This window comes from Herpailurus yagouaroundi, unplaced genomic scaffold (assembly GCF_014898765.1).
Source record: "Herpailurus yagouaroundi ecotype Mexico unplaced genomic scaffold, PumYag 212, whole genome shotgun sequence".
NCBI classification, from domain to species: domain Eukaryota; kingdom Metazoa; phylum Chordata; class Mammalia; order Carnivora; family Felidae; genus Herpailurus; species Herpailurus yagouaroundi.
Window position 1 is genome coordinate 1,885,535 of NW_024412443.1, and position 22,992 is coordinate 1,908,526.

The 22,992-nt window shown below is 56.1% G+C and overlaps 1 protein-coding gene across 21 annotated transcripts in view; it reads left to right on the forward strand.

The window, feature by feature from the left end:
• Window positions 1-22,992, forward strand: part of OBSCN (obscurin, cytoskeletal calmodulin and titin-interacting RhoGEF) — a 158,580-nt gene that overhangs the window by 99,464 nt on the left and 36,124 nt on the right. For 16 of the 21 annotated variants that reach the window (XM_040454421.1, XM_040454422.1, XM_040454423.1 and 13 more), the window contains 15 exons: window positions 344-622; window positions 1,259-1,525; window positions 1,630-1,902; window positions 2,329-2,601; window positions 2,851-3,047; window positions 3,567-3,642; window positions 6,002-6,274; window positions 7,218-7,484; window positions 9,309-9,581; window positions 9,906-10,181; window positions 10,456-10,743; window positions 10,859-11,218; window positions 12,202-12,575; window positions 13,517-14,381; window positions 15,519-15,797. In XM_040454421.1, the coding sequence (XP_040310355.1) occupies window positions 344-622; window positions 1,259-1,525; window positions 1,630-1,902; window positions 2,329-2,601; window positions 2,851-3,047; window positions 3,567-3,642; window positions 6,002-6,274; window positions 7,218-7,484; window positions 9,309-9,581; window positions 9,906-10,181; window positions 10,456-10,743; window positions 10,859-11,218; window positions 12,202-12,575; window positions 13,517-14,381; window positions 15,519-15,797 (4,620 nt within the window). The remainder of the gene's footprint in view (window positions 1-343; window positions 623-1,258; window positions 1,526-1,629; window positions 1,903-2,328; window positions 2,602-2,850; window positions 3,048-3,566; window positions 3,643-6,001; window positions 6,275-7,217; window positions 7,485-9,308; window positions 9,582-9,905; window positions 10,182-10,455; window positions 10,744-10,858; window positions 11,219-12,201; window positions 12,576-13,516; window positions 14,382-15,518; window positions 15,798-22,992) is intronic. The other 5 variants (XM_040454439.1, XM_040454433.1, XM_040454419.1 and 2 more) reach the window with 4 other exon arrangements.

Here is a 22,992-nt window from a genome sequence, read left to right on the forward strand (position 1 = left end):
GAACGTCAGCCGCGGTGACCGTCAGGGGTAAAGACTGTGTGTGGCCAGGTGGACTGCACGCATGCCTGTCCTTGTATATGTCTCTGCATCACCACTGTGTCTTGGGCTCTTACCTTCTCTGTGCCGTGTCCACTCACTTTGCCAGTCGTTTTTGTCTGCTCACTGACCCCCATTCTCGTGGCCTCACGTGGTCATCCTACTGGTGAGGTAGAAACCCCACCTGGTGTCCCCCTCCCACCTTACCCCAACCTGTCCAGCTTTCCTGCCCTCATTGGGCCCAGTTGGGTGTGGGTGCTCCCCTCTTGGGCTGACTGTATCTCCCCTCTGCACCGCTTCCCTGCAGCCCCACAAGTGGTATTCAGAGAGCCACTCAGGAACGTGCAGGCTGAGGAGGGTGCCTTGGCCACACTGCGGTGTGAGCTTTCTCAGCCCAATGCTGCTGTGGTCTGGAGCAAGGGTGGCCTGGAGCTGCAGGCTGATGGGCGCTGGGAGCCTCGGCAGCGGGGCTACACTGCAGAGCTCGTGCTGTGGGACCTGCGCAGAGAGGACGCGGGCGAGTACACTTGTGCCTGTGGACCCCAGGCCACCAGTGCTACCCTCACCGTTACAGGTGGGCCCCAAGGCAACACCTGTCCCAGGGGCAAGTCCCTTGTGCTTTGGGCTGGGCCTGTGGGATGCAGCGCCTCCCTGGGAGTCCCCTGGGGGATAGGGGCTCCTGTAGACATATCAGGCCTGGCAGGAGCCTCAGCCCCCATGATTCCTACCCTGGTAGCTGAGCCCCTGAGGTTACCCCTACCCCCTGCAGCCACACCCCTGTGGTTCCCCCATGCACCCTTGTGGGAACCCTGGGTCTTGCCCTCACTTTCTCCCTAATCCCCACAGCTGTGCCCCTGTGGTCTCCCTGCACTCCACAGCTGCACTCCTGTGGTCTCTCCCTGCACTCCCTTAGCTGCACCCCCATGGTCTCTACCTGCACTCCCATAGCTGCACCCTCATGGTCCCCCTGCACCCCATAGCTGCACCCGTGGTCTCCCTGCACTCCCATAACTGCACCCCGTGTCTCTCCCTGCACTCCCATAACTGCACCCCCATGGTCTCCCCCTGCACTCCCATAACTGCACCCCTGTCGTGTCTCCCTGTGCTTCCATAGCTGCACCTCTGTGGTCTCCCTGCACTCCCATAGCTGCACCCTTGTGGTCTCCCTGCACTCCCATAGCTGCCCCTGCACCTGCCCTCACGCTGCCCTGCTTCCCTGTAGCTGCACCAGTGCGCTTTCTCCGGGAGCTGCAGGCCCAGGAGGTGGATGAAGGTGCCACTGCCCACCTGCGCTGTGAGCTGAGCCAAGAGGATGCTAGTGTGGAGTGGCGCAAGGACTCCCTGCAGCTCTTCCCTTGTGCCAAGTACCAGATGGTGCAGGAGGGAAGGGCTGCCGAGCTGTGGGTGCACCACACTGAGCAGGAGGATGCTGGCCACTATATCTGTGACACAGGCCATGCGCAGAGCACGGCCAGCCTCTCTGTCCGAGGTGAGCTGCTCAGCGGCTCCTGCCCTCCCTGGGGTCTCACCCCCACCCTGGGAGCAGTGGGCACTGTGCTCACCAGCCCTAAGCACCCCTCCCTGGCCCCCCAGCCCCTAGGCCCACATTCCAGATGGAGCTGCAGAGCATGGAGCAGGAGGCTGGCAGTGTGGCCCAGCTACGCTGCCAGCTGAGTGAGGCAGAGCCTAGAGTCCCAGTGCAGTGGCTCAAGGAGGGTGTGGAGCTGCATGCGAGTCCCAAGTATGAGATACGGCGTGTGGGGACCATGTGTGAGCTGCTGATCCATGGGCTGGAGGCCAAGGACACGGGCGAGTACGTCTGCATGGCCGGTGGTCAGAAAACCATGGCTTCTGTCATGGTCAAAGGTGAGCCATCCATGCCACACCCACTGCCCCGGGGGAACACTTGGCCTGGCACCCACTAGGGCCAAGCGCCCCTCTGGACGTGGCTCTGAGGCCTTTGCAGTTACAGGCTCTTCTCCTTTCTGCTCACTCTGGTGTGGGTGGCCCCAGCATGCAGGGGGACAGCATGTCCTAGGACTTCCTGAAGGGCTTGCCTCCCTGCTGGGGTTGGCCACAGGGTGGGGGTGGACAGAGGCAGCCCCCCACCCCACAACCCCTCTGCTTCTTCTGAGTGCCCAGACTTAAGTGTCATGGAGACAAAAGTTGTGCATGGCAAATAGAGGCAGAGTGGGAGGATGTTCAAGAAGACTTGCTGGAGGAGGGGAGTGGGAGGTGGGCCTGGTGCACTGGTGTGGCTGGTAAAGGGACCCCATCGCCTACACCCCCCAGAGCCTGAGGTGACCATTGTGCGGGGGCTGGAGGATGCCGAGGTGCAGGTCGACGGGGAGGTGGAGTTCAGTTGTGAGGTGTCACGGGCTGGGGCCATGGCTGTGGAGTGGCACCTCCAGGGCCTGCCACTACAGAACAACGAGGTGACAGAGCTGGCTGTGCGGGGTGGCCGCACCCACACGCTGCGGCTGAAGGGCGTGACCCCTGAGGATGCAGGCACTGTCTCCTTCCACGTGGGCGCCCACACATCCTCTGCCCAGCTCACTGTCCGAGGTAACGGGTGCCACACAAGCTCAAGCCCTCTGTATGCCAGAGACAAATGCCGGGGTCCCTGCCCCCTGGTCTGAGGGACGGGTGGGGAGGTGGCCCTGTGAGGGGTGACTTGGGGACAGTGGAGGTGTGATGGAGGGGTGCCCCACATGCTTGTGTTCAGGAAGTGGGATGGGATGCTGGGAGGCACCCCTGACAGTGGGCAGTGGCATCCCAGATGCTGAGGCCCACAGTGTTGTGTCCACTGTGCAGTCCCTGATGTGAGCATCCTGGAGCCCCTGCAGGATGTACAGCTCAGTGAGGGCCAGGACGCCCACTTCCGGTGCCAGCTATCCAGGGCCTGTGGCCAGGAGGCCCGCTGGGCCCTGGGAGGGGTGCCTCTGCAGGCCAATGAGATGAATGACATCACCGTGGAGCATGGCACACTGCATCTGCTCACCCTGCACAAGGTGGCTTCTCTGGGTCCTGCCCCATTCATGGTGCTCCCTGGGGAGTGGGGGGAAGTCTCCCACTCCATTTGGACCTGGCTGGGGGCCAGCCACGGTGCTCCCTGGGGGGGGGGGGGGGGGATAGATTACCACTCCATTCAGACCTGGCTGGGGGCCAGCCGGGTTGCTCCCTGGGGACTGGGGGAGAAGGCTCCTACTCCATTCAGACCTGGCTGGGAGCCAGCCACGGTGCTCCCTGGGGAGTGGGAAGGAACGCTCCCACTCCATTAAGACCTGGCTGGGAGCCAGCTGGGGTGCTCTCTGGGTAATGGCCGGGGGGAGGTTCCCACTCCATTCGGACCTGGTTGGGGGCCAGCCATGGTGCTTTCTGGGGAGTGGGGGGGTGGGAAGCTCCCACTCCATTCAGACCTGGTTGGGGGCCAGCCATGGTGCTCCCTGGGGAGTGGAGGGGAGGTTCCCACTCTATTCGGACCTGGCTGGAGGCCTGCAGAGATGGAATAGACCCCCTCTCTCCTTCAGGTGACCCTGGAAGATGCAGGAACCATCAGCTTCCAAGTGGGCTCATGTAGCTCAGAAGCCCAGCTGAAGGTCACAGGTGGGCAGCCCCCTCTCCTAACCAGCCCCTTGCTTGCAGATGTCTGTATTTCCTTAGTTGGGGAGCTGTTGGCAGTGGTGTGGCCAGAAGCCCATGCCTTCCAGAGGTGATCTTACCTTGGGATGGTGACCGTCCACCCCTTGATGGCTAAAGTCACACACCAGAAGGATAGTGTGTGGGGGATCCCAGTATTGGATTAGTGCTCTCCACAGGAGGGAGATGTGGGCCTGGGCCTTTGGGATTTCTCCCCTGTGAATGTCTACTCTTGTGGCACACGCCTGTGTGTGCCATGTAGATAATCATGTCTACATTGATACATGCCTGCACATCCACAGGTTTCCAAGTGACACATGTGGTTTTATACAACAGCATACAAGGTCCCAGGCATGTAGGGAGGACCTAAAGACCTTCAACTTGGGTTATACTTTGTCCCCAGAGCTGGTCATCTCTCTGAATGCCTGACCCTGAGAGCTTCTCCTGTGCTGTCTTACTCCTGGTTGTCAAGCTGGCCCCATGCATCCACCATCCATCATTCATCTACATGTCCATCCACTACACGTTCACCACCCATGTTTTTGTCCATGTATCATCTGTTTACCTATATGCTTATCCATTCATCTACCATTCACCCACCTACTATCCATCCATCCATCCATCCATCCATCCATCCATCCATCCATCCATGCTTTCATTTACCATCCATCTATCCATCTGTTGTCCATCTACTCTTCCATCCACCACCCATCCATCTGTCCAATCACCATCCACTTACATATTTGCTCATTTATCTACCATCTATTCATCCATGATTCATCCATCCACCATCTATCATTCATCTACACATTCATCCATTACACATTCACCACCTTTTTGTCCATTTATCATCCGTTTATCTGCTCATCGACCCACCCAACATTTATGCATCCACCATTCATCCAACCATCCTTCATTCATCTATCTATCTACTGCTCATCTATCTGTCCACCATCCGTCTGTTCATTTACTGTCCATCTGTTCATCCATTATCCATCCACTCATCCATCTACCACCTATCATCCATCTGTTCACTTACCATCCATCTGTTCACCCACCATCCATCCATGGACATCCATCCATCCACCCGGCATCAATCTACCCTACATGCCTCTACCTGGAGAGGGCCTGAAGCTGTGCCATCAGGGAGTCCCCAGTCTGCTGGTAGAGTTAGACATAGAGATGGAGTGTGTCCTGAGTCTCAGGTGCCCCACCAGCCCAGATCTTGAGAGGGTGGACAGACGCAGTCAGCTCTGTGAACTGTGGGGCTGAGAAAGGCACCAGAGTGCAGTGCCCTCCAGCTGAGTGATGGGAGAGGGGAAGTATCCTGGGTGTTGTGATCCAGGTGGGTCCAGGAAGGGCCTGTGTGTTCTTAAGAGTGGGTGTCTGTGAGGGGGCAGCGTGGGAGTGGATTGAGCCTTATAGGTCCCACTGAGGGCTGTGCCTTGGCCCCTCTTGGCCTGGTGTCCCCAGTTGAAGTGTGCTGAATGATGTAAGATACCTGGCCATGGTCTTATGGGAGGGCCATGAGCATGGGGGTGGGGTACAAATGGGTGTCCTGGTAGGTGGTATATGGACAAGCTTGGGAGCTCTGTTGGGAGACGAGAATGGGGAGATGATGCAGTAGGGTGGGGACATGGTCAGGTGTGCACTTTTGGGAGAGGATAGGAGGGAAGGTGGGGGCTGGAATATCAATGGTGTACCCTGGGAAGGGTATGGGGGGGTCTTCTGCAGGAGGGCCCAGCCATGGTGGGTACAGGGGTACACAGCAGGCATTGTCTGCATCTGGGAAGCCCCTGGGTTCAAGCCCCACTGTGTGACAGGGCAAGGGTCAGTTGCCATGCAACATTAGGGCCCCAGAATCTGAGGGCTGGAAGGACCTTGGGGCACGTCTGGGTAAATGGACCTCTGGGGACAGGAGAAACATCTACTTCCAAACGCCCAGGGATGGCAGTCTTACTTCCCAAGGGAGATCCCACACTTTATGAGAGCAGGGGGCCCCATGACTTCTTCCCTCCCCACACCCACCCCCCAAGGATTGGAGCCTTAGGGCTTGTCTGCTCTGCCTCCTGAAAAGGGCGTGGATGCAGGTGACCAGTCTCCTGTGGTGAAACAGGACATGTCCCAATGGGGGTGTTGAGTACAGGGGGCTAAGCTTCCCTCCCATGGGCTTGCTGTGGGTGGTTTGTGTCTCATTCTGCAAGCAAGGTGGGTCAGCTGGCCTGGGTGGACCTCTTGTCTCAGCCCCAGGGCAGCCTCTGCAGACCCCAGGTTGGCTCCACAGACCCAGGGTGCCTAGACCCCCTCCTTTTGCCCTCTTGCACAGAGGCAGTACCACGCCTGGTACGTGGCTTGCAGAACGTGGACGTCTTTGCGGGGGAGGTGGCCACATTCTCCTGTGAGGTGTCCCGTGCGGGGGGGCCGGAGGCCCGCTGGTGGCTGGATGGCACCCTGCTGCAGGATGGTCCCCAGAGTGCTATCTCCGTGCGTGACGGGACCTTCCACTCCCTCACACTCTCGGGCCTGGGGGTTGCTGACTCAGGCACCGTCACCTACCGTGCAGGGCCCCTGGTTTCCACGGCCAAGTTGTTGGTCAAAGGTATTGGCCAATGGGACCCTGCCCTGAGCTGACGCTTCTGTACCTGCTGACCCTGAATGCTTGCTGCGGGCTCCCAGGGTGCCGGGTCCAGGGCTGGCCCCAGGACTCGAGCTGGGCATTGCTCTGTGTGTGCCGTGGGCAGGCATGGTGGGAGGTCTGCTGTCCCGATTTGTGGAGGAGGAGGCCAGGCTGGGGAGAAGTGAAGCCAACCCCATGCCCACCTCCCTGTGGGGCGCCAGGCCTGGCTTCCTGCCTGGTCACCATTCTGTGGCTGTCTATCCCTCAGGTGCTCGCCCAGAGGGCAGCTGGGGAGTGAGAGCCCCCTTCCTGGTCCTGGGCCTGGCCTGCTCTGTCCCTGCTCGCCACTGCTTCCCTTGCTGTGGGCTCAGTTGGGGTCCTGTGACCATCTGGGAAAGATCCATCTTTGGGGAGGATGACAGTGGGGTATCCGGTCCTCCAGGATGGCTGGCCAACAAGGCTTCACTCGGTGCTTCTGTGGAATAAGTGCAGACATTCACCCATGTCCAAGGGGCAGATCAGTTGTTGAGTAGGATTTCAGCAGGCTGAGATGGGACAGGGACCCCGAGGTTGGCGAGGCCCCTGGGGGTGCCATGGGCCCAGCAGAGTTCATAGACCCTGAGCAGGGGTGTTGTGCCCCTGCTGAGGCAAAGCATGCCCTGGGCCAGGGCTGGGGAGGGAGGCAGAAGGTTCAGGAAGGGCCCAGCCCCAACAGAGGCCAAGCCTCCAGTGCCATCTACCCCAGGGAGGGCACAGTTCCCCCATGAGGAGGGCCCTGGGCTGCCGCGATGGGTTCTCCTCCTGCTGCAGCCCCCCCACCCCCGCCCAACACCGCTTGCTTGCTGCTGAGCTGCTGAGAGCAGAGGGTGGGTGGGGTGCAGCCACGCTGCACCAGCTGACACATGACCGGGGTGTCGGCCGACAGATCCCACGGTGGAGGTGGTCAGTGCCATGCAGGACCTGGCCGTGGAGGAGGGCGGCCCAGCCGAGCTCCTCTGCCAGTACTCGAGGCCTGTGCAGGCCACGTGGAAGATGGACGAGCAGGAGGTGTGCGCTGACGGGCGCCGTGTCATCATAGAGCAGGACTGGACCGTGGCCAGGCTGTCGTTCAGGCCGGCCTTGCCCTGCGACAGTGGCATCTATTCTTGTGAGGCTGCGGGCACCCGTGTGGTGGCCCTGCTGCAGGTGCAAGGTGAGGCCTTGCACGGCTCCAGCGTGGTTGGGGCCATCCTTCCTGGTGCAGAGGCGGGTGTGACAGTCAGCATTATGTGGCCGTGCTGGAAAGACAGGGCCCCAACAGGCAGGCCTCTGCTCCTCCTGGAGCTGCCTGATGGGACAGGAGGGGGGTACTGGGCTGCATGCCCTGAGTCCCTGATCTTAGGTGGGGCACTGGAGCCCTGTGTCCCTGTCTGCACACAGCAAGGATACCGTGTGGGGGACCAGGGGTGGGGGGGGCAGTTGACTGCAGCCCCCAGGGGAGGGCCATCATTTGGCCGCTGCCAGTTCCTGGTTGGGAAGGTCGGAACACTGCCTAGTGAGGAGTGATCTGGAGGCATTAGTGAGAGGGCCATCCAAGCCAGGACAAGCAGGTCCTGGTTCTGTAAACAGTGACGTTTTTAAAGCACCTTTTTCTGGTCCCAGGAGGCACAGCTCGGAATAGACAGCAATCCCTCCCTCTAGGGGGCTGTCCCTCTGGGAGCTGAAGTTAGACGTGACAGCAGCTATGGGGAGGGGCTGCCCTTTGAGCCCAGACCTGAGGGAGGCGGGGGTGCAGCTGAGGCATGAGACCATCTGGGATGGGTAGGGTACAGTGGAGCCCAGAGAGGCAGAAAGGGCAGGGGCTCACTGCTGCTTTGACATCTGGGATGTCTAACCCCCATTGGTGCTGTTGATTCTGATGTGGGCAGGAAAGGAGCTGGGATGTGGGGAAGTCTGGTCTGTGGTATGAGGAGCCCGGGAGTGGGACGGTGGCCAGAAGAGAGACATGGGTGGGTCCTGGGGGGGCGTCTGCTCTGAGATGCCCTCCCCCATTCACTCCCTGGGGCTTCGTGTCCAGAGCAGATGCCCCTACCTGCAGGGCATGTGTACTCTGTGGATAAGCTGGGATTGAGCACTAGGGCTGTGAATAGGTTCTAGTTGGGTATGTATCCCAGAGAGCAGTTGGGGCTGTGGTTGCCCCATCCCCCATTGCCCAGGTCAGGCTCTGTAGTGGCTTCCTAAAGTCATGTGGGTCAAGGTCGCACCCTTCCCAGCATCCAGACCAGCCCTGGGTCACCTGGTTCCCCTTTCCTGCCTCACATGTACCCTGCCCAGCTCAGCCATGCCCAGCCTGAGATTCTTCCTCCTCCAGGAAGTTGCTCAGACTTCCCACTGGCATCACTTGCTGTACAGGTGGTGTATCATGGGAATGGGCCGTGGCAGGTGGTAAGCCTGGGCTGCTGTTGGGGCCAGGCAAGCCCAGTCCTGAGCTCATGGCTTAACACATCAAACACACATCCACTTATTAAGTCTGGTGTACTGTGCGAACGAGAGAGCTGGAGAGGGGTGGGGAAGTAGGGCAGGGGTCTCTCTGGTCCCTGTGAGTGAGGGGAGCAGCCCACATGTCTGATCGCGCTGGCTGAGGATTGGGAAGAAAGGGGGCCATTTTCAGAGTCCCACGCTGCAACCTGGGCAGGGGCATATAACTCTTGCTGGGGGCAGGGTTTGAGCCTGGCTGTGGGCTGGGCAGCTTTGGGAATACCTGTGAGGCTTCTCACCTGTCTGGTGTGGAGAAGCACCCCCTCCCTGGCCACCAGCCAAGGCAAGCTACCAGCGTAGTGATGGTATGGGAGTAGGCAGGGCCTCAAGAGGCCCCCGTGGTGGCCCCATGTGGACACCGTGCACTGCCCTCCACTGGGCCACATGCTGGTCAGCCCTTAAGCCCTTCTAATGGGGGTGGGCTCTTCCACATAACTCTGCAGGGGGCCCTGGGGCAGAGGAGGCCCCAGCGCACCCTGAGCCGCCGCCTTCCCCGCAGCCAAGAACACAGTGGTGCGCGGCCTGGAGAACGTGGACGCACTCGAAGGCGGTGAGGCGCTGTTCGAGTGCCAGCTGTCCCGCCCCGAGGTGGCCGCCCACACCTGGTTGCTGGACGATGAGCCTGTGCGAACCTCCGAGAACGCGGAGGTGGTCTACTTCGAGAACGGCCTGCGGCACCTGCTGCTGCTCAAAAACCTGCGGCCGCAGGACAGCTGCCGGGTGACCTTCCTGGCAGGGGACGTGGTGACGTCCGCGTTCCTCACAGTCAGAGGTTAGGGGTGCGGGGCGGGGCTGAGGCCTCGCGGGGTGAGGGGGGGGCGTGTATCTGGAGACCCCTCCCACCGGCTGCGGCTCACCAGGTGTGTGGGGTCTCTGAGACCCCTCCCACCGCATCCTCCACTGTGGAGGTACAGGGCTGGGGGCTGAGGACGTTGGCGGTGGGGGGGGGGCGTCGGTCTTTTGAGACCCCTCCTGCCAGATGCCGGGCCTCCTCTGCCAGGATCAGGGGGGCGGGGCTGGCGGGACCCGGTGGCCAGGAGGTTTCCCAGACCTGCCTCCAGGCCAGCGCGCTCACCGCATACCCCGGCCCCCGCAGGCTGGCGCCTGGAGGTACTGGAGTCCCCGCAGGACGCGGCCGTGCGAGCCGGTGGGCAGGTCCGCTTCAGCTGCACGCTCAGTGAGGCGGTGCCGGTGGGCGAGGCGACGTGGTACATCAACGGGGCCGCTGTGCAGCCGGACGACCGCAGCTGGACGGTCACCGCCGACGGCAGCCACCACACCCTGCAGCTGCGCAGTGCCCAGCCACAGCACGCTGGCGAGGTCACCTTCGCCGCCCGCGACGCTGTAGCCTCCGCGCGGCTCACCGTGCTAGGTGGGTGGTTTGGGCCGCCTGCGGGCAGGCAGGTTGCGACCAGGGTTCTGCTGTTCCAGCCCCAGAGGCTGCCATCCAGGTAGGCTCAGGGTACACTGTCTCCCTGGCTCTGAAGTGCACGACCTTTGCGCTCTCAGACGGTCGGGGCCATCAAGTACAGGGGCTCATGGGCCAGCGCCCACTTCTCAACCCAGGATCAGAAACCAGGCAGGCAGGGCTGGGCACCCGTGGGCGCGGACCGGGAGCCTCCAACTGACCAGCTCCGTCCCCGCAGGCCTCCCAGACCCTCCAGAGGACGCAGAGGTGGTGGCACGCAGCGGCCGTTCGGTAACACTGTCCTGGGTGGCGCCTGCAAGCGACGGTGGCGGCGGTCTCTGTGGCTATAGGGTGGAGATGAAGGCGGCGGCCACAGGCGAGTGGCGGCTGTGCCATGAGCTGGTGCCTGGGCCTGAGTGCGTGGTGGACGGCCTGGCCCCCGGGGAGACCTACCGCTTCCGCGTGGCAGCAGTGGGCCCAGCGGGGGCTGGGGAGCCCGTGCACCTGCCGCAGACAGTGAAGCTCGGTGAGTGGTTGGCCTTCCTAAGGTGGGTGGTGGTAGTCCCGCCTGGAGCGCTCCAGACCTCCCCAAGCTGGAGAGCCCCAGCGCGTCCTTTCTGAAGTGGCTTTGTTTCTGGCAGAGCCCCTGGAGCCAGTGCCTGCGGCCAGCGCCCCCGTGCCTGCGGTCCCCGCCCCCGTGTCTTCAGTCCCCGTGCCTGTGGCCCCGGTTCCTGCGCACCCAGCTCCCACACCTCCCGCTCCAGAGAGCCGGCAGGTGGCTGCCGGCGAGGACGTGTGTCTGGAGTGTGAGGTGGCCGAGGCGGGCGAGGTGGTGTGGCTGAAGGGGGCGGAGGTCATCCAACCCAGCGGGCGCTTCCAGGTTCTCTGCCAGGGTCAGCGGCGGACGCTGGTGATCCGGGGCTTCTCAGAGGAGGACCAGGGGGAGTACCACTGTGGCCTCACCGGAGACCCGGCCTCCTCTGCAGCTGCCTCCTTCCAGGGTGTGTCCTTGGGACCCAGCTAAGGCGGGGGGTGGGGGTGGGGTGGGGTGGGGCGGGGCGGGTGGGGGTAAGCCAGCCCCTCCTCTTCATCAGCTCCTTGATCCTCTTGGGGAGCCCCTCTCACACCAAAGAAGACTGAGGTCTGGTGGGGAGATGCACAGACCCGTGTGGCTGAGTCTCTTGTCACAAATCATAGAGCTGGTACCTCAAGCCACACTGCTCCCTGAGCACGTCCTGGCCAACACATCCCTTGGTACCCACTGCTGGTCCCCTAAGCTTTCGGACCCTGCCTTCTGAGCCTCCTCCTCATGCACAGGGACCTCTTGTGCTCTGAGTCCTCCCACTATGAGCATCCCCACTCTGACCACATTCCCCTGTGCTCTGAACCCCCACTATGAAGCTCCCTACTCTGATGGCCTCTCCCCTATGCTCTGAGCCCCCCACTATGAGCCTCCCCACTCTGACCACCTCTCCCCTGTGCTGAAACCCCCACTATAAGCCTCCCCACTCTGACCACATCTCCCCTGTGCTCTGAAGCCCCCACTATAAGCCTCCCCACTCTGACCACCTTCCCCTGTGCTCTGAGCCCCCCACTATGAGCCTCCCCACTCTGACTACCTCTCCCCTGTGCTCTGAACCCCCCGCTATGAGCCTCCCCACTCTGACCACCTTCCCCTGTGCTCTGAACCCCCTCACACTATTTGTCCCACTGCATCTGCACTGATCCTGGCCCCGTGCTCCCCTGGGCTCACTCCTCCTGTGCAGGTGCCCAAGGTAGGGTGAAGTCTGGCTTCAGCAGGGGAAGCTGAGGCTGAGAGGGCAGTTTAGAGCCTCTGAAACTTCATAAAGACTGGACCTCCAGAAAACCCTGGTGGCGCAGGGAGGTGCCAGAGGCCTACTGAGGGGAACCACACAGCCGCCATGGCCAGCCTGGGGTCAAGGGTCTCTCCTGACTCTGCTGATCAGTCTCCTGTCCTTCTTAGTGGTGCTGACCACGGGATCTGAGGACGAGGCCCCTGCACAGCCCAGCCTGCCCCCCGAGGCAGCCCAGGAAGGTGACCTGCACCTGCTGTGGGAGGCCCTGGCCCGGAAGCGTCGCATGAGCCGTGAACCCACGCTGGACTCCATCAGTGAGCTGCCTGAGGAGGATGGTCGTTCACCACGCCCGCGGCAGGAGGTAGAAGAAGCGGCCCCAGACCTCTCTGAGGACTACTCCACAGCAGACGAGCTGGCACGCACTGGCGAGGCCGACCTCTCGCACACCAGCTCTGACGACGAGTCCCGGGCAGGCACTCCCTCCCTGGTTACCTACCTCAAGAAGGCTGGGAAGCCCAGCACCTCACCACTGGCCGGCAAGGTGAGTGTCCAGTGTGGCCTTCGAAGAGAGGCCTGGATGTCTCAGATCTCCATCAGCCATATGCCCACCCATTTCTCCATTATCCATACATCTGTCCATCTAACATCCATTTATACAACCACCTATCCACTCACCACCCATCTGCCATCCATTCTCTGTCCATGCATCCATCCATCTACTACCAACCCACCCATCTATGCATCCATCGATCCACCACTCACCATCCATCCTTCCACCATTCACCCACCCATCCACCATCCCCCCACCCACCCATCCATCCATCCACCCACCCATCCATCATTCACCATCCATCCACCCATCCACCACCCATCCATCCATCCATCCACCATTCACCCATCCACCACCCATCCATCCATCCATCTACCCATCCACCATTCACCCACCCACCCATCCCTCCATCCAACATCCCCCACCCACCCATCCCTCCATCCACTATCCCTCACCCACCCATCCCCCACCCACCCATCCACCATTCACCATCCATCCATCCATCCATCCATCCACCACTTACCCACCCATCCATCCACCACTTACCCACCCATCCATCCACCATCCCCCACCCACCCACCCATCCATCCACCATCCACCCACCCATCTCCCACCACCCATGCATCCTCCCACCCACCATCCACCTGGCTGTTAAGAGCTAAACTGGTCTCTCTGTGGTGTTCCTCACAACCTGTCAGTTCCCGTCCAGGTAACCATTAGAAATGATTTCAGGGAGGGTGGGCTTGCCTCTCGGTGGCAATAGGAGTCATAAGGCATCCAGCCTCTGTGAAAGTTATGCAATTTCAGGCAGGCAGAAGGCAGAGCAGCATGGTGAAGTGAAACATGAGCTTTGCTTCCAGCTTCCTGTATGTCCCTGCACTGTCCTTTCTCTGTCACGGGCCTCAGTTTCCCTGCCTTACCTGTGCACACAGCTTGGGATCCCTGCAGTTGGGAAGCCACCGAAGCATCAGGAACAGCCACCTGCAGTTCACCCACCCCCGGGAAGCCTGAGGGCTGAAGACCTGGGTGACCCGTCCATGGACAAGGCAGCGGTGAAGATCCAGGCTGCCTTCAAAGGCTACAAGGTCCGCAAAGAGATGAAGCAGCAGGAAGGACCCGTGTTCTCCCGCACGTTTGGGGACACTGAGGCACAGGTGGGGGATGTCCTGCGTCTGGAGTGTGTGGTGTCCAGCAAGGCGGATGTGCGGGCTCGCTGGCTGAAGGACGGCGTGGAGCTGACTGACGGCCGGCACCACCACATCGACCAGCTTGGGGACGGCACTTGCTGTCTGCTGGTGACGGGCCTGGGCCGTGCAGACGCTGGCCGCTACACCTGCCAGGTGAGCAGCAAGTTCGGCCACGTGGCCCACAGCGCCTGTGTGGTAGTCAGCGGGACTGAGAGCGAGGCGGAGAGCTCCTCGGGGGGCGAGCTGGATGACGCCTTCCGCCGAGCAGCCCGGCGGCTGCACCGCCTGTTCCGCACCAAGGGCCCGGCCGAAGTATCGGACGAAGAGCTCTTCCTGAGCGCAGACGAGGGCCCGGCGGAGCCGGAGGAGCCGGGGGACTGGCGGACTTACCGCGAAGAAGAGCACTTTGTCTACATTCGCTTCGAGGCGCTTGCCGAGGCCCACCGTGCGGCCACCTGCTTCCGGGAGATGTTTGGCACCATGGGCATCGGCGTGGACATCAGCCTGTCAGAGCAGGGTCCCCGGGGGGTGGAGATGCGCATCAGCAAGGTGGCTCCTGCCCCCGCAGCAGCTCAGGAGGTGGTGCCCCGGCCGCTGACCACAGATGCCGGTGAGTCTGCGCGCTGTCTGTGGCGGGGCCGGAAGGGGGAGGGGCGACAAGGGAGGAGGGGTGGGGGCAGGGTCTGGAGGGGAAGGGCAGGAAGGGGAGGGGCGGGACCAGGAAGGGGGAGGGGCGACAAGGGGGAGAGGCGGGGTCAGGGCCTGGAGGGGGAGGACAAGAAGGGAGAGGGCGGGGCCTGGAAGAGGAGGAGCGGGGCTGGAAAGGGAGGGCGGGGCAGGGAAAAGAGGGGGCGGGGCCTGGAAGGGGGAGGGGCCTGGGATGAGGAGGGGTGGGGCGGTAAAGGGTGGAGCCTAGAATGGGGATGGGGCGGGGCCTGGAAGGGAAGGTGGGGCGGGGCTTGGAAGGGAGGGCGAGGGGGGTGCCTGGAAGGGAGGGTGGAGCAGGGGCGGGAGGGGGAGGGGCAGGGCCGGGAGGTGGGGCGGCAGGGCCGGTGTGACCTGGGTCAGCTGAAGACTCAGGGAGCTGGCTGGGCTCCAGCTTGGGGCCACTGCGGATGCAGCTGCCTGAGCTGGAGGAGCCCTGAATTTGGGGTTAGAGCTCGGTTTAAGTCCAGCTCTGTCTGTTACGTGCTAGCTACTCTGAGCCTCAGTGTTGTCTATGAAGTGGGTATAGAAATATGGACTTTCCAGAGTTTGTGTTTGCTCCGTGAGGGTTTGGGGTAAAACCAGTATAAAAGGTGGCATTCCACGGCCCCCATCTTCTGCTCCAGCAACTAAAATTACTTTTAAAGCTACTCCACCATTCCCTTGTGTTTCCCTAGGAGTAAAGAAGGTATATAACCCCCATGGCCTCATGTCTGGAAACCTCCCCTGTGCAATTATGGGCCATTCTCATGCTTGCAGCCCACACGACTTCTGTCTCTCTTTACCTGCCCCTCCTACCTGTTTCCTGCCCACTATCCCTCTGGCTTCTCAGTGGCTTGAGATGCAGGCTGGCAAGGAGAGGATCCTCCTAGAGAACAGGGGTGAAGCTGGCAGACGCAGAATTGTGTTTAGCCCCGGGGTCTGCAAGCACTCCCACGTGAATGGGTGCCGTGAACTGGATGCACGTTGAGCCGCTGGCAGCTGGGCTGACTGGTGGAGACCCTGGGGCCAGCTCATTGCATACCCTGCCTGACCCTCCCAGCTCCAGTGTTCCTGACTGAGCTGCAGAATCAGGAGGTGCAGGACGGGTACCCCGTGAGCTTCGACTGTGTGGTGACAGGCCAGCCGGTGCCCACCGTGTGCTGGTTCAAGGACGGCAGGATGCTGGAGGAGGATGACCACTACATGATCAGTGAGGACCAACAGGGCGGCCACCAGCTCATCATCACTGCAGTGGTGCCTGCAGACATGGGTGTCTACCGCTGCATGGCTGAGAACAGCATGGGTGTGTCGTCCACCAAGGCAGAGCTCCGTGTGGACCGTGAGTGTGGCAGCCCCCAGAGAGCACTGGTTTCGGGTCGGACAGGATGTGGAGCCTCATATCTTGTGGCTGGGGTGGGGGCAGAGACCTTATCTCCTTGGGAGGTGCCTAGGCTGGGGAGGGGCCTGGGACAGTTTGGAGGTGTCTGGCACACTTGGGCGGTTAGCTATGGCACAACAAGAAATATGTACTTGGTCTTGTTCCGGGTTCCTAGCGCACAGTTCTTAAATCCCATGTTGTATTCTAATGCCGAGACTCCTGGTGGGCCTCAGGACAAGTACATCCATTTGATTGTTGACAGAAGTGCAAGGGCAATTAAGTGGAGGCAGGATAGAATTTCAGATTCAAGGATAGAATCTCAAGTAGTGCTGGAGTCATTGGGACATTTATAGGCAAAGAATTAGACCTTGGCTTTATACAAAAATTAGCTCAAAATGGACTATATATGTAAATGTTAAATACAAAACTATGAAGGTTTCAGGAAAAAAAATAGGGAAAAATATTTAGGATCCAGGAGAACACTCCTTAGATTTGATACTAAGCACACCCATAAAAGGGAAAATTGGTAAAGGTTATGAATGTTTGCTCTGAGAAAGACCCCGTGCAGAGGGTTGTCAGAGTACAGGATGGGAGAAGGTATCTGCAAACCACATATCTAGTAAAGGACTTTATCTAAAAATATATACAATAAATTCTACCTCTGAAACCAATAAAAATAAGGAAAACATGAAATATATGTGCAGGAAAACTTGGGTTTGTGAGCATAATTCATTCCGGAAGCATGTTTGTAATCCAAAGTGCTCGTATATCAAAGCAAATTTCCCCATAAGAAACAATAGAAACTCAGATGACTTGCTCCACAGCCCCCAAATACTCATATAAAAATGATTACAATACTGTAATATAATGCAAAATAATCAAGAAAATACAAAATATAAAGAAAAATTAACATGTACTTACCCTGAAAATGTTTGTGGCTGGTGTAAGGGAGACAAGGGAGAGGAGGATTATTGTGTAGGGCAACCTTCACTATCACTAATGGAATCACTGCTATCTATTGGTTCCATGGAACCTTCTGCATGGGGGCCATTTTATACACTCACACAGATGTTGACCTCACTACAGTATTAATAAACTCTTGTCATGTATTGAATGTAACTGTCAGTAAGGCGGCAGAGGAAATGATCTATATCTGCAGGCAGCCTGACCTAGAATGAAGCTAAGCATTCCTACCTAAGCTCACTCTTGTATGAAAAAGCAAAGGGCTGTCCATAGGTGATTGGAAGTGACAAAAAAAAAAAAAAAAAAAAAAAAAAAAAAAGCACAAGTGCCAGTTGTGGGCACCTTCCAATGTTTTGAAAAACCACTGATTTCTGTGAAATGCCATGGCCTGAGACTGAGTATGAGCATCTGAGCATAGAAGACAATCACCCACAATCCTGCAGTGAGAGAGAAAGAGAGAAAGAGAGAGAGAAGTACTACTCATATTGCAACACATCGCTCAGTTTATCAAGTTAAAATTTATTAGAAATGTTTGCTCATCTTGTGGAATGCTCGCAGAACAAGTTGTTCACAATCCACAGTTTTACTGTGTATATAAAGAATGGTCAACAGTAAACAATAAAAAAAAAGAAATTAAAAATCCAGTTAGAACAGAAGCAAAAGACATGTCCAGATGTTTCACACCAGAGGACACCCTGAAGGCAAATAACATGGAAGGTATTCACCATCATTAGCCACCAGGGAAATGCTGATCAAAACCCCAGCGAGATGTCACTCTACACTTAGCAGGATGGCTAAAATAAAAAATAGAGACAACACCCAGTGCTGGCGAGGAGGCAGAGAAACAGGATTGATTATGCATTGCTGGCAGGAATGTAACATGGTACACTCCATCTGGAAAAGAGGGTGGCAGTCAGTTACAAAACCAACCGCATAGCTAACATGTAATGCAACAGTTGCTGTTTTTGGTGTTTATCCCAGAGAAATGAAATCCCAAATTCATAATAAAACTTGTACCCAAAGGCTCTTAGCAACCTTATTCTCAACAGCCAGTAACTGGTCACAACCCAGCTGTCCTTCAGTGGGCGATGGTTACATAGTGGTACAGCCATTGTAGGGAACACTGCTTGGCAAGGAAAAGGGATGTGTCAGTGTCACCTTCTGTAGTTATGACACAAGCGACCTCGGTTGCTGGAGACTGAAGGGTATATAAGGTCTGAGAAAAACTAGGTTACCTCTAACAGATTCACGGGAGGCCAAAGCAAACCTCCCCCATCCCAGTTTTGGTGGGCACTTCTAAGACCTGTATATGAGTTTCCAAGGGGCCGGGAACACAGGGGCCCAGGAGAGGTCATCAAGCAACACTAACAAGATGTAGGGCCAAATGTGGAGTCAGTATCATCAGCACAACTGCACACAGCAGTAAGTCAGTTACCTCGAATGAGACCAGATTGTGTGTTTACCCAGTAGGAGATATTTCATTCTGCTGTGTAGATCTGGATTTCCATCTGCTCTCACTTTCTTTCTGCCTGAGGGACATCTTTCTGCATCTTTTTTGTAGTCTGGGTATGCTAGAGTTCTCTCAGCTTTTGTATGCCTGAAAGAAACGTCTATTTCTATTTTGGTTCCGGAAGATATTTTTGTTAGGACTTTTTTTTTTTTTTCTCTTTTTCATTCTTTAAAGGTGCTGTTCCACTGTTTACTAACTTGCATTGTTTACACCTGAGAAATAGGATGCCATTCTTACCTTTGTTTCTCTGTGCAAAAATTTGCATTTTCTCTTGGGATTTAAAATGTTTAGATATCTACACACCATCGAAGTTGTTTAAAAATGTGCAATTCAGTGGATTGTAGTATATTCATAATGTTGTGCGACCAGCATGACCATCCAGTGCCAGAGTGTTGCAGACTTTGAATCTGAAGTTCTCTCGTGTCCAGCAAGAGAGCAGATGCAGAATTGCATATGAGAGAGGCTAATGTCTGGGAGGAGACAAGAGCCCCAAACAGGGGTTTCGTCTCTGTATTGATTGAGCTCTCAAGGTTTTACATATGTGGTGAACTTGCTGAAGAAACCAATAAGCTAGGGACCAATAACTTGTGTGTGTAACAAGCAAAGGGTTCGGGGGGCGAGTGGCATTAGAAGTTGAGATTAAATCTGAGTGTGGTTTTGATTTGTATTTCCCTGATAAGGAGTGACGTTGAGCATCTTTTCATGTGGAGGTTCCTTAGAAAATTAAAAATAGACCTATCCTATGACCCAGCAATAGCACTGCTAGGAATTTACCCAAGGGATACAGGAGTACTGATGCATAGGGGCACTTGTACCCCAATGTTTATAGCAGCACTCTCAACAATAGCCAAATTATGGAAAGAGCCTAAATGTCCACCAACTGATGAATGGATAAAGAAATTGTGGTTTATATACACAATGGAGTACTACATGGCAATGAGAAAGAACGAAATATGGCCCTTTGTAGCAACGTGGATAGAACTGGAGAGTGTGATGCTAAGTGAAATAAGCCATACAGAGAAAAACAGATACCATATGTTTTCACTCTTATGTGGATCCTGAGAAACTTAACAGAAACCCATGGAGGAGGGGAAGGAAAAAAACAAAAGAGGTTAGAGTGGGAGAGAGCCAAAGCATAAGAGACTCTTAAAAACTGAGAACAAACTGAGGGTTGATGGGGGGTGGGAGGGAGGGGAGGATGGGTGATGGGTATTGAGGAGGGCACCTTTTGGGATGGGCACTGGGTGTTGTATGGAAACCAATTTGACAATAAATTTCATATATTGAAAAAAAAAGTTGAGATTAAAGCACAATGATACACCAGATGGACAGTGTTTCTCTGTGGGTGATACAGCCAAGCAGCTCCTATCTCCAAAGTGTAAGGTTGCTGGAGCAGGGTGCCTCAAGGCTAACAAAGCACCTTTTCTCTAGCTAACGTCAGGTGCTTCTACCCTGTAGTGGCTTTCCGCCTCTAACTGGTCTTGGACACTTTCATCCTGTCGAGGCAGCTTTCCATCCTAAGCCTTGTTAACTCATTAGTGCAAGCTCAGGGAATTATTATTTTTATTTTTTTAACATTTACTTATTTTTGAGAGACACAGTGCAAGTGGGGGAGGGGCAGAGAGAGATTGAGAGAGAGAGAGAGAGGGAGAGAGAATCCGAAGCAGGCTCTAGGCTCTGAGCTGTCAGTACAGAGCCCAAGGTGGGGCTCAAACTCTAGAACTGCGAGATCATGACCTGAGCTGAAGTTGACACCTAACTGAGTCACCCAGGCACCCCCAAGCTCAGGGAATTCTTATGCTTATTTCCCACACCAGAGCATTTCTGTCATCCCAGAAAGAAACCCTGTGTCCATTCACTGTCAATCCCCACTCTGCCTTCCCTGGCCCCTGGAGACCACTAAGCTACTTTCTGTCTCTGTGGGTTTGCCTGTTCTGGACATTTCATATAAATGGAATCATATGATACGTGGCCTTTTGTGTCTGGTTCCTGTCACTGAACATGTCCCAGAGATCCATGTGTGTTGTAAAATACATCAGTACCTCATCTGTTTTTCAGGTTGAACAATACTCCCTTGTATGTGGACTGCTTATCCATTCATCAGGTGGTGTTTATCCATCAGTTGTCTTGGGTCTTATAAGTAATGCTGTTGCACACATCTGTGTACAAGTAGTTGTTTTGTGACATATGTGTTCAGTTCTCTTGGACACATACCTAGGAGTGGAATCACGTGGTCATATGGCAATTCTGTGGCTAACTCTTGGAGGAATGGCCATGCTCTACAGGGGCTGTGCCATTGTCAATTCCCACCAGCAATGGATGCAGGTTCAAATTCCCTACATCCTCATCAGTACTTGTTATTATTCACCTTTTTATTTATTAAAAAAATTTAATGTTTATTTATTTATGAGAGAGAGAGAGCGAGCAGGGGATGGGCAGAGGGAGGGAGACAGAGGATCCTGTACTGTCAGCACAGAGCCTGATGTAGGGCTCAAACCCACGAACCTTAAGATCATGACCTGCGGCAAAGTTGGACACTCAACCAGACTGAGCCACCCAGGGGTTTTTAGTAATTGCTGCCCTAAGCAGTGTGGTTTTGACCTGCATTTCCCTGGTGACTAATGATGTTGAGTATCTTTTCATGTATCTTTTATTGGATATTTGTGTATGTTTTTTGGGGGAAATGTCTACTCAGGTCTTTTCCCCATTTTCAGATTGGGTTTTGATTTTGAGTTGTAGGAGTTCTTTATATATTCTGTGTACTAGGCCATTATCAAATATATGATTTTTGAACATTTTTCCCCATTCTGAGGGTTTTCTTTCCACTTTCTTGATACACAAAATTTTCAATTTGATGAAGTCCACTACTTTTCCTTTGCTTGCTTGTACTTTTGTTGTGATGTTTACAAGACCATCACCTAGTTTTTGCTATAAACATTTACAACAATGCTTTCCTCTAAGAGTTTTACAGGTTTAGCTCTGATATTTAGGTTTGCTTTTTGTATATGGTGAGAGGCTAAGGGCCCAAATTCATCCTTGTCTTGTGGAAATCCAATGTTCCAGCACTGTTTGTGGAAAAGACTATTTTCCTCCATAAGATGGTCCTGGAACTCTTGTCAAAATCTCATTTCCATGAAACAAGTGGGTTTATTTCTGGGCTCTTCATTCTGTCTCATTTATCCATGATCTGACCATCGTGCCACCACCATGCTGTCTCGATGGCTGTAGCTTCATTGTAAGTTTTGAAATCTAGACATGTGGGTCCTCCAACTTTGCTCTCGTTGAAGACTGTTTTGAGCCTCTGGGTCCTTTGCATTTCTACATGAGTTTTAGGATCAGTGTGTCTGCAGACCTTCTTGAGATCCTCCTCAGAGGTGGGGTCCAGGAAGCTGGGCTGATTCCCTCCCTCTACTGAAAGGAAAGACTTCCTGAGCACCTGATCCACAGACTGTGAAAGTTTCCAGTCTGACTAGAAACACAGTATCCTCCGCACTGTGTCCATGGCCCCTTCAGAGGTCTCTTTCCCCATGTTCACATGCCAGTCAGTGCTTTGCTGACCCTCCAGTGAGAGGGTCCCCACTCTCTGTGTGCAGCTCTCTCTTCTCTGGCTTCTGTCCTGTGGACTCCAGCAGCCTTCATCTCCCAGGATGCCAACTCTGTCTCCTCAACTCAGGGTCTACCTGGCTCTGCCAACCTCAGTTTCCCCTCCTAGACCTGGACACTGAAGGCAGGAAGCTGGGGTGATCACAGGGCTCACCATTATTTCCTATCTGTAAGGGATCAACAGGAAATTCTCTGACACCAGCTGGGGGTCCTACAATTCACTCAGCTCTGGCCCCATCTATGTGGAGATGGCATCAGACCCCACAGGCTCAGCCCCACAAGACCACCCCCACTTCAGACGCCAACCCCAAGTCCAGACATCACCTGTGCTCTGACCCACAGGCAACAGATCACAGGTTCCCACGGCCCCTCCTCGGGTCTGATGAATGTGCTGGAGGGACTCAGAGAGCTCAGGGAAATGTTTGACTTGCTAGATTAGTGGTTTATTACAAAAAGATATAACTCAGGGATGGCCTGTTAGAAGAGACGCCCAGATCAAGATGCTAGGGAAGGGATGGGAAGCTTCCATGCCTCTCCAGGCACGTCATTCTCCCCACGTCTCTATGTGCTCCCCAGCCTTCAATCCCCCCCCAATGCTGAGACTGTCCCTCTGAGTTTTCATGGGGGCTTCATTGCATAGACATGATCGATTAACACATTGTCCATTGGTGATTGATTCCATCTCCCCTTCCCAGAGGTCAGGGGCAGGACTGAAGCCTCCAACTCTCTGGTCCCACGGTGGGGTCCAAAGGCCACCAGCCGCCATCCCTAGGGGCTTTCTAAAGTCACCACAACAACATGAATTTGGGCTTGTTATGAACACCGTGACACCTTCATTGCTGTCTTCAGTTGGGAAACCCAAGGGCCTTAGGACCTCTGAGCCAGGAACAGTGACAAGGGCCGATTCCGTATTTCTTATAAATCACACTATCACAGCCATTGTCCCACATATTCTGTATGGGGGAAGGGGAGGCTGTTGGGGCTACTGCAGCAGGGACCAGGTGGTAGAAACAACAGAAGTGTACTGCTCATGGCTGCAGTCAAGCTCTTCCTCGCATGGGGTTGCTTCCTGTCAGGGCA